This window comes from Chrysochloris asiatica, unplaced genomic scaffold (genome assembly GCF_000296735.1).
Source record: "Chrysochloris asiatica unplaced genomic scaffold, ChrAsi1.0 scaffold00432, whole genome shotgun sequence".
Lineage (NCBI taxonomy): Eukaryota > Metazoa > Chordata > Mammalia > Afrosoricida > Chrysochloridae > Chrysochloris > Chrysochloris asiatica.
Window position 1 is genome coordinate 54,921 of NW_006408950.1, and position 11,511 is coordinate 66,431.

Genomic DNA, 11,511 nt, shown 5'->3' on the forward strand with positions numbered 1-11,511 from the left:
GCTAGAAATCAAAGGAACACTTTTGTGACAAAAAGGATGAGGCTAATCATTCATGAGAAAATAGATGGGGAGTTCAACAGAATATCCTCCTAAGATTTCACGATGGTCAGCACCCCAAGCCCAGGCTGATCTGGTGAAAATGACATTTATCCCTCAGAACAGGAAGCAATGTTCTTTGAAAGAATGTCAAAAACTCAAAGATGAAAAAATGGCAGGTTCTACTCCCCCTCAAGAAACAAGGACACAGCTAAACTTGGAAAGAAAGGTCATTGCTAATAGCTGATAAACTAAAAAGGCAGATGACAGTCAAAAGAGAAAGGTTCCTGTTTTAGAATTCAATTCCATAAAAATGTCAAATCCTAGGTCTAGGAAGACATACTACTATTTTCAATGGTTTTCAGGACTGCCTTAGTAATCAGAATGAAAATGTAAGGCTAATACAAAACCAGTTCTATAATCCACCCTCAAGTCTAAATGCATGTTGAAATCCTTGTGCATTTTCTTTTCTTTTGGGGAGGCATCTGCCCATTATCACACACGACAAAGTAACTAAACTACTCTTCTGGTGGCAGGGGAACAGATTGAAGCAAAGTTTAAATCGTCAGTACAGCAAACTGAGAAATCTTAAGTCTAAGGGCAAGTCAGCATTCAAGCAATTGACAGATGAGAAAGATAAAGGGTCATCAAAAAAAAACAAAAAACAAAAAAAATCCAACCTTGAGATTGTATTTTCATTTGTTCAGCCTAAAGCCATTCAGTGATGCAAAAGGCCTAGACATGATAGTGCCCAAAACATACTTTCCTTCTCCTTCACTTATGAGTAAAATTCTACATAGTTCACTCATTCAGTTAATACGTTCATAGTCTTTCAAAATGCAAAAGTCTAAGAGTGCTGGGGCGTTAAGTTTGAGTTCAGATGGATTTTGGTGTAAAGGTGTTGAGAGTATAGTGGCAGATAAAGGGAAAAAAAGAGAAGACTGAACAAGTGGCTCCTTCCCAACTCCCTCTAGGGTTCCTTTCCCCAAAGGATATTAGATGTCAAAGTTCTAAGGGATTATTACCTCATTAAACAACCTGTCAAATGGAAATAAGAATTTTCTGATAAGGAAAGCTGCAAAATACTGAAATAGATTGAGTCTATTTCCTAGATATTTTTAAGTATGAATTTGTATCTGAATGATTTCCAACCCCTTTTATTAATCTCAGAATCTAAGTATATGTAACTTATGACCAGATAATATATTCTGGATTTGTTTAGCTCTTACTAAATTTAGCAATATGGCTGCAGGCAAGTACTGTAAGAGCTTCACCTTTTAAATGATACCATTTTCTACTTAAAAGTATTTTGTAAATGGAAAAGTGGTTTAAAGAACTGCCTATGAAAATACTATATAATGTTACATTAAATGCTTCTTTTACTTGACAGGGTTTGTCTTCAGTATTGGGTGAGTTTCAAATCTCCTAGATTAATGAGCAGCTCGCTCACTTTCATATATGCTTTTCTTCATCAAAGGTTACAATTTCATTTTGCTATACTTTAGAACTTCTAAAATGTTCTGCTAAAGTATAAAAAGATAAGTGTCATTTTCAAATATTATGAATGTAAAAATATTTCAATTTTATTGTAAGCTTATTTCTCGTTTAATCCAAATGTATCTTAACCATCTTTTCTACTGATTACCCCAAAAAACACTATAAGGCACCGCAGTGATCTATGAATAACGAGTAATCCAGGTCACAGAATGGCTTCCTCTAGGGAAACACAAGGCCTGTTGGATTGAGGGTGGATAATGAATAGTCTTATCCTGTGTAACTCCAGGAGAATGCAAAGTGATCGTACGTAAGGTAATCTTAAATGTGTTTCCTTTCCATTTCATTTAGCTTCTATATAAAATTGAGAGTTTAAGTATGAGAACAGCAGAGCAGAACAAAGAGATCCCCTTGTTGTTGGACACCTAATTTGTTGTGGACCTTCTATAAGCATGGCATCAAATTACTAAAACATAGACATTGCAAAGTATATAGTATACCCCACACTTACCGACTCCCTAACTAAAGATTTTCAATAGTGCCATCCACAAATTTAGTGAGAAAGAATAAGGGGTAGAAGAAAAGTCAGGAAACCAGTCATGGTCCAAGTCTGCTGGTTAAATAGCTTTGTTAAGTGTCTACCGCTGTGTCACAGGTATGTTTGCCTCGACGATCTAGACAAAAAAGGGGAGTATGTAGGTGTGGACAACAAAACAGAGTCTAAAGACAATGCAGATTACCTAACACATAGTAACAGTTACATTGAACAAATATGAACTTCCAAGTGGTGTATTTTTCCAGTGCTAAAAAGCAAGGCCTTTAAGAGTCCGTTCATTTTTTTGTTAAATGATTACTTTAAATGTGATTATTTCCTAAACCACACAAGAGTAAAATAGAGCATTTATTGATGGAATAACAAAAGTGCTTTTCTTAAATATTCTTCAAAATACATTTGTACAACTTACAATAATATATCCAAAATAACTGTATATACAAAACATTACCTACTTTTAATGTATGTGCTTTTTTTCCCCAAAAATTACAAAGTAACTCCTTTTTTTTGTTTTGTTTTCCATTTTTTGGCAAAGTTCAACCTTAACAGAAGTGACAATTTTAAAGGTTGGTTTAAGAAAATAGAACCTGAGGGAAATTGACACGCAAGAGTCAATGACAAGCAAGATATTTGGAGGACTATTTTTAGTTTGTTAAATTAAAATGTGGGTTTTTGTTTTGCTGTTTTTTTAAAGAGTGATACTGTTCACATTACAAAAATAAACCGAAATGAAGAGAAGGGCACTGTAAAATGATGGGAAAAGGATCTGTAGACTTGCTTTTTGTTTCCAATAGCCAACAATGCATGTCAAAAATGAATGCAAGATCACAACAGTCCTGTATTTACTTTCTGTTTGCAGAAGAGAGTGAACTAAGTGGTCACATTCTAGTTTCTTTTAATTGCTATTAATATGGTTGATCTGATTGGCTCTTCGATGAATTTCATCCAAAAAGTTCTCCAGTTGTTCTATTAGCATTCGTTTTTTAAACCTGCATGAAAAAATAAACAATACCACTTTCAAATGATTCGTAATAAATAATTATGAACTAGTATAATGTTTTTAAAAAGTGAAATTACTTTGGGAAGGTTCTTCAAACTGAGAAGGAAAAATCAGCACTCTATTACATATAAAATGTATTGAGATTAACAAGTTATTAAGTCAGTACAGTATTATAGTTTGTGTCTAACACAAATAATCTGAGGTATAATGGGAAAGAAGTTATTCCTTCCACAACCAAAAATACAGAGAGAAAGGAGGGAGGGGCCCAGAAATGGCTAGATCTAAGGATTGCCAATCCTTATATTTTGGGCTCACAAAGCAATTACTCCAATATTTCTTCTCTATATTCTTTGAAAGTTGAATTGTTGAAGGTAATATGAACAGAGTGGAAGCAGAAATGAGAGTTGGGCATAGCATTTAAAAACGATGTGGGGGGGTTCTACTGTTTCAGTTAGAAAGGTAGCAAATCAAGGATAACTAGATAGAACTAATATAACCTGCAAATGGCAATTTAAAAAAATTGTAATAAAAAATATAGGTAGCCTAATCTCAAATTAAAGTTGCATTTGTCTACCTACTAAGTATTCATTTTGCTGATATGTTTTTAAATATCTAAGAGTATTGTTATACCTATTTCCTCTGGTCTGCACCTTATATTAAACTATTACCCAACTCTTTTAAGGCAAAAGTAAATGAAGTACAGGTATAAGCCACAAGCACAGGAATATAGCTAAATCCAGAATGAGGTCTAATCTGATAGAATTTTATATATAGAACATAACAGATGAAACACTCAAAATTTTATGAGTACTTATGGCCTTATTTTGATCCTTAAATTGGTCATTTTCTAGGTACTCCAAAAGAGAAAAGCCTAAGAGAGATTGATAGGCTAGTTCACTGGGAGGATGGGAACTACGTTTACATTTAGAAGGTTAGATGAGATCAACACTAAGTTTCCTTATAATACTAACATTCTATGTCTTGGAAGAAAAATGAAAAATATTTTCTGTGCTTTCTGAACTCAGACAACCATGCTTTTCAATTGACAGCACTTCCTAGTTACCATCTATAGCCTTGATGCACATTATCCGTGTCTACTGAAAGCAATTAGAATAAGGTCAACTTATGCAACTCTGTTCCCTTTAATTATAGGGTTTTCCACATAAAAAAATGAACTACATTCAGATATCGCTTTTAGAGGACATTTCTAATCACTGAAAACTGTTAACTGTCATCCACATATTTTAAGGAGAGAAACTGTTGTTGTTATGTGCCGTGGAGTCGGTTCTGACTCATAGCAACCCTGTACAGGGTTCCGAGGCAGTAAATCTATACGGAAGCAGAAAGCCTCGTCTTTCTCCCGCGCAACAGCTGATAGTTTCGAACTGCTGACCTTGTGGTTTGCAGCCTGATTCGTAACCACTATGCTACCAGAGTTCCTTAAGGAGAGAAATTAAAGACTGTAAAATAAAGACACCAAAAAGTCATAGAGTAGGTAAATGAGAATTATGAAAGTATAATAATTTGCAAGGAGAAAGTACTGTTGAGTCCATAATCTTAGAATTTGTGTGTGCTTAGTTGGTTTGTGGTTTTTTGGGGGTTTTTTTGTGCTTAGTTTTTAAGTGAAGTTTTTATAAAATAACAATGAAAAGTACTTAAGTACAGGTGGGGTGTGAATCATACACAAGCATAGATAATTTGAGTGCAAAATAATCCTGTTATAATATAGATAATATAAACTGAGGACTTATTTCATAACGGAGAGTAGTTGATTTACCTTGATGCTTCCTTGATGACATTTTGTAAAAATATTAGTCTTGTCTGTAAACTGCCTTGCACATGCTTCAGTAAAGTGAAGATTCTTTCATATTCTTCAAACATGAGAAGCAAAAAGAATGAATTATGCCATTATCATTTGTATCCTTAACTCAATATTTTTCTACTGAAATTTACTGTATTAAGATTACTAAAACAAAGCCAAAAATATTTTACCTAAAAATTTCAGTTTCATTTACGATTTCATAATACATTTTAACATGTATGTATCAACACAGACAAGAAAAACTGTCAAAACACTGTTTGTTTTGTTTTTATTTTTTTAAAGTTTCCATTAAAGTATCGATCACATCGCTTATTCAAAAGGGTGAGTAAACAGCTTTTTGGTAGCTAATTCAAAAAAAGAGGCAAGTGGCCTTTACAAAAATCCATTCTGCTGTGGTGCTGCAAAGTCAGTTTGAAACATGGCTTAGCAGTTCAAGCTCGTCACCCACTCCTCAGAAACCCTATAAAGGGTTGCTATGGGTCAGAACTGACTTGACGGCACTTAACGACAACAATGTAAATTCAGCTTACAAGGGGTGTAAGTGTGGGTAAACAACAGGTTGAAAGTTCTATTTCACAGTTTGAAGTTTCCACATACAATTCTCCATAGACTCTTGAGTTCTACATAGTATGTCTTACCTACTTCTGGACCAACCACAAGTCACTGAATCATCATAGCAGGTGATATCAATGTCTAAATGAATGACAATAAGCTGATTTTTCTCCCTATAAAGTTGTTCCACATTCTAGTTTCCATAATTTTAGTTTTTTGCCCTTAATACATCCCTGGTCATAGTTTAAATTTTAAACACCATTGGTAGGCACTAAGTCAAGAGCTTTACAGAAATGAAATTTAATCTCCAACCACATTTTTAGGGAATTAGATGCTATGGTAAAATTCTAGTTGCTGATAAGTATATTCAAGACGAAGGGTTCCTGCCATGGGAGTAACTGTATGTAATCTATTTATGCAATGTTCTATAGCTAAGATGTTGCTCAAGACTGAGCTAGATTCAGATCTATTCTTCTAACTAATGTGAGTTTTTGGTTTATAGACTTATACATACTTCTTCCTGGTTTCCTGATCTCCTTCATTATCTGTACTTTTAGCTCAGTGTTGGCCTCTTCATGGCTTCTGCAGTACATCAATTTCTTCCCTTTGCTAAGTGAAGATGATGGTATATTCTCTTCAGCACATTGTTCTTTATCTCTTGGCTCCTCATGGTTTTCTAAAAATCCACCTCCAGTTAAGTCATTAGTTCCTAAATGATCATGACCCAGGGCTTCTGTATGATTGGTTGGTCGTTCCAATAAACTGGCTGGAGAAGACGATGTTGAAAATTCAGTATCCATAGCATTTGGTGTACTGTCGGATGGAAGTTGGTCTGCAATATGATTTTCAACCACATCATCTATTGCTGAATCATTACTTTCTGAAACTAAAAACAAAGAAAAAGGAAAAAGAAAAATGAGTACACAATAAAGAAAGCTACAAAGGAGCATCAGCTACAGCAAATCACACCAATTTCCTTGACTAACACAAATTAACAAATAAAGTGATATGGTTCTTAAGTTTTGCCAAAGATGATATGGTGAAATTTTGACAACATTTACAAAATCTGTACAATTTCTGCTCTTAGAAACAAAATTTAAAATAACGCAAATTACAACCAACTTATTCTGTGGCAATTTTATTGAACTAGGGGTGTTTTGTTGTTGCTGTTTTTAAATGCCTTAAAACCAGAGACTGTTAAGTTCATCCAACTCATGACAATACTATGCTCTCCCATCATAGTAAGGTTTTCAATGGCTAATTTGTTTTCAGAGGTAGATCAGTAAGTCTTTCATCTGAAGCACCTCTGCTGTTAAGTATTGTGAGTTGGTTCTGATTCATAGCAACTCAGTATAGGGTTATCGAGGAGCGACTGGTGGGTTTGAACTGCTAACCTTGTGGTTCAAACCGGCTTTGCTGTTCAGTGCATTATCCTGCAGTGCCATACCTCTAGGTGGACTCAATCTTCCACTAGTTAGCAGAAGAGTATGTTAACCATTTGCACGTCTTATTGAAATACATATGTGACACCAAAAGTATCATGGCCATCTTTCCCTTCGAGAACGCTAGCTCAATGCAACTTAACTGCCTTATACATCAATTACTATTTGTAAGCAAACACTGGAGGATCGGATAGCCAGTTAATATTTTTCCACATTCTGCAGGGAACACAACACCAAACATCTTATTTCACAGCACATCCTTTTCTTATAATCAACCATCTGTTGTTGTGTGCCGTTAAGTTGGTTCCAACTCACAGTGACCCAGTATAGGATTTCCATGAGCAGCTGGTGGAATTGTTGACCCTGTTGTTACTAGTCCAGTGATCAGCAACATACTAGAGCAACCAATTATTCCTCATTATTTGAGCAACACAGAGCAACATGGTGCCCACTTCAGCTCATTAGTTCACCAGAACCTGAATTTACAAGTTTGCCACTTAATGCCACTTGTTCCCCACAGAAAGCAGTGAATTCTACGTTTCTTGATTGCTCACCAACCTCCAGAACACTGGCAAAATTCATGTTTTCCTCATTCACGGTCCAAAATGTATACTCTGTTTACTCACATTTCCTATATACTCATCCTCATAAATCCTCTCCTAAATCCCATTTCATGATTTGTAAACTACTCTTTGTTGAATATTCTCCACAACAATCCATGCTTTACCTGAACTTTTGTTGTTGTTGTTTTTACGTGCCATGGAGTTGATTCCGACTCATAGCGACCCTGGTACAGGGTTTCCGAGGCTGTAAATCTTTACGGGAGCAGAACGCCTCATCTTTCTCCCATGGAACAGCTGGTAGTTTCGAACTGCTGACCTTGAGGTTCACAGCCCGATTCGTAACCACTACGCTACCAGAGCTCCTTACCTAAACTTTTAAGCTCTCCACTAAGGAAATGGCTTTTCCTTTCCAGAACACAAGTAGAAAATCCTTTCTCTCTAACACTCTCTATGAAGTTAAAATTCCATCCTGAAGTATGTGACTCCTCCACCTTCACTGCCATTTCATGACCATTGCTCCTATGCACTCTTGTACAAACTGCAGCTTTTCTGAGCTCTGCCACTCATACTCTCTCATCATTATCTTACATTGATCTCCAGGGTGCATCCCTTCAGTCACGGATGTATCTAGCATCTGGTTCACAGCTTTCCCCCACATTCCAAATCCCTCCCGACATCATTCTAGGTCTTTCACTATTCAAAGTGGGGGGGGGGGGGGATCTGTGTATAGGCAGCATTAGCACCATCAGAGAGCTTGCTAGAAATATTCATCTTGAGCTCTACCATAGCCTTAATGTATGTATTTTAGTAAGACTCCCCACCCCCACCCCCAGTGATTCATATGCACATAAAAGTTTGAGAAGAGGTAACTTCAAGGTCAATTACCTGGACTGGAAATTCCTTAATTCCTTATCTACAAAGAACTCTTTCATTTATATTTTTCTCATACGTTAAACACAAAATCAGACACCTTGGAGCATAAACCTGTATCTTTGCGGTACTTCTCTCTCTGCTCATTCCTAGTCATCACATGTTCCTTCTAGATGGCCACTTTCCTAGCCAGCTCTGTCACAAACCACTTCCTGCCACTGTCATACGTCCTCTTGCTCTGTTGTCCTCCCATGACATCTGTTGTGCAAACCCCCCAAATGATAAATCTGCATTTGCTTGCTCTACAACTGAATTTGGAATAATCAGCCTTTACTTGGATCCTAAGCACTGCCAACCAATTTATTTATCTCCCAGACAGAGTATTCAAATCTTATCCAATCTCTGACTTGGAAAATTGCTCCTTCTCAGGAGTTTGATGAGCAGTCAGGGAACTCAGAATTCAACTGTTTTCTGGGGGAGCAGATTTACTCTCAGCGACCTCTATGAAGTCACTTTCTACTTCAGAGAAAAGAAAAGCAAGCTGTTAGACAGAACTTCCTCAACTTCTCCCCACTTTAGAATTGCACCCATACTCGCTATATTTCAGTGAAAGCATTCCCTCTTGCCTTCTCAGTGACTGTGCTGACTATGGACTCTCTAATCTCCAGTTCCAATCTGTCCCTCTTTACTTGGCTCCCTCATACCACTACTCCAATATATTTATGTTCCTTTCATATTAAAACCCAAACCAAACCACAACTTCCAACCTTCTCCTGCTGCTACTCTCTGCCCCTACCTCTCCCTTTACAGCTACATGTTTTCAAATGGTTGTTTACTCTCATCATTGCCAGGTTCTCATCTGTAAGGACTCTCTTATAACCCTCTGTATTCCACCTGAATTGTTCTTGCTAGTGTAGCAGGACCAACAGATCTTTCTGATCCTCTTGATTGCTCTGTACAGCAAATATTTTAGATTACCAGCCACTCAAATTCTCTTTTGGCTCATATTACAGTAAATTCATCCCTATATTCTCATACCTGTCTGAATCTACTCTCTCCTCTTAAGGTAAGGTCTGTCCTAATCTCTTTTGTTTCTAAAACTTTAGTGAAATATTATTCACTTCAATGGGCTTTAAAGCTGCCTTCTACCTCTCTAGCCCAGTCTTTTTCTCCTAAGTCCCAAACTTAAATTTCCATCTTCATAGGATCTCCACCTCATGCAATGAATTATTTAATGTCTCTCCTAGTCTTTGTCAACTTTCATCAAATGACTTTTTCCTGATGCGTCTAGGTAAGAGAAAGTGGAGGAAGATGCTGATGATTTTATGATTCAGTTGTGATGACTGTTAACAGGGTTAATTGTGAAAACTTGATACTCTCAAGTGGTTGTAAAATGAGCTGTCTCTGAAGAAGGAGGGGAATCTCACTACCATCAAAGAGTAAGAGTCTTGAGTGGTGTGTGTTTTTCAGACCCCAAGATCTTTGTGCATTGAACCGCCTCAACCTAGGGACAGAAAGCTGGGATACTGGAGGAGTAGAAGAGGAGTGGCAGAGAAGTAACAGCAGCAAAACCAAGAGCCAGAGCAAGGAGACAAAGTGGTAGACTTCCAGGCCCCTAGAGCAAGTCAAGCTGAGTGCCATTGGGCACTTGTGGAGTGGGCGCTTCTAGGTTTTAGGCACTTAAGTGGGGAGCTATGTTTGCTGATCCATGGAGCTACAGCTGAGTGACTTCAGAGTAAGAGTAAAGTGTCCTTTGTACACTTACCAGTAGCCCTAAAAGAGTTTTGTAACATTCCCAGGGCAGAGGTCAGGCCGGCTTGTGGACCCTGCTGAGAAGAGGCTGTCCTGAACACAGAACTGTGCTTTGAGCATTTCTGATCCAGCACTGTAACCTGTTACACCTCCTAACTAAGAGTACAGTGTCTGAGTGTTCTGTGTGGCCACTGGAATGAATTATTGAGTCCACTTCAGTAGAGTACTATGGAAGGAATGGTTTGGTGCTGTTGTTGGTTTTTATGCTTCGAAACTCACTCATCATCTCTTCCCCAACTCCATACCTGAATCAATGTCTCTCAAGGCAGAAACTTCATCCCTCCATTTCCCTAAACCCAACATCTAATCGATCATTGAGGTGTTGTTGTTGTTAGGTGCCACTGAGTCAGCATTGATTCATAATGACCTTATGTACAATGGAACGAAACACTGCCCGGTCTTAAACCATCCTCACAATCATTGCAATGCTTGAGCCCACTGCTGCCATCAATCTGCCAATCCATCTCATTGGGGGTCTTTCTCTCTTTCACTGACCCTTCACTTTACCAAGCATGATGTCCTTCTCCAAGGACTAGTCCCTCTTGATAGTATGTCCGAAGTATGAGAGATGAAGTCTGGTCATCCTGGCTTCTAAAAGATCATTCTGACTGTGATCAGAACAAACAAACAAACACACATTTGTTTGTTCTTTTGGTACTTTTAATATTCTCATCCAACACCATATCTCAAATGCATCTAATTCTTCTATGGTCTTCCTTATTCACTGTCCAACTTTCACATGCATATGAGGTTACTGAAAATACCATGGATGGGTCAGGTGTGCCTTAGTCCTGAAACTGACATCTGTGCTCTTGAATACTTTAAAGTGGTCTTGTGCAACAGATTTGCCTAATTCAATGTCATTTGATTTCTTGACTGCTGCTTCCACGAGTGTTGATGGTTGATCAAAAGCAAAATGAAGTTTCCTGATATGTTCACGTATTTATCAAATACATATGTTCCTCACAACTCCATGCTAGGTCACTATTATCTCTTTTCTGGTTTTCTATTACAGCCACCTAAATGGTCCCTTTCTATCGACAATAATTGTGGAAGAGTTTTTATTTGACTCGGGATCCAAATAAAACCTGCCATTTGCAAGTGCTTTATATGTCTCTTGGCTATCTTTTAGCCTATAAGATTGTTCTGCACCTCTCTTTCTTCTAAGCATTTTTCTTCTGGGATAAACAAAAGTTCATAACAGATTATTTTTCCTATACAGAATTTCACAATGTGGATTCTGAGCTATTTGTATCCTGTTTTGTCATCTAACACGTTCCTCTAAATTAATAGCTATTGTTGTTTAGTGCCATCAAGTCAGTTCTGATTCACAGTGAACCTGTATAGGGTTTCCATCCAAGGAGCAG

The 11,511-nt window shown here is 37.3% G+C and overlaps 1 protein-coding gene across 1 annotated transcript in view; it reads right to left on the reverse strand.

Moving 5' to 3' along the window:
• Nucleotides 1-2,418: 2,418 nt before the first annotated feature.
• INTS6 (integrator complex subunit 6) overlaps nt 2,419-11,511 on the reverse strand; it is a 140,401-nt gene continuing 131,308 nt past the window's right edge. The window contains exons 16-18 of the mRNA XM_006876936.1: nt 5,972-6,343; nt 4,861-4,954; nt 2,419-3,072 (exon numbers count right to left, since the gene is read on the reverse strand). Of these exons, the coding sequence (XP_006876998.1) occupies nt 2,979-3,072; nt 4,861-4,954; nt 5,972-6,343 (560 nt within the window). The 3' untranslated portion in view covers nt 2,419-2,978. The remainder of the gene's footprint in view (nt 3,073-4,860; nt 4,955-5,971; nt 6,344-11,511) is intronic.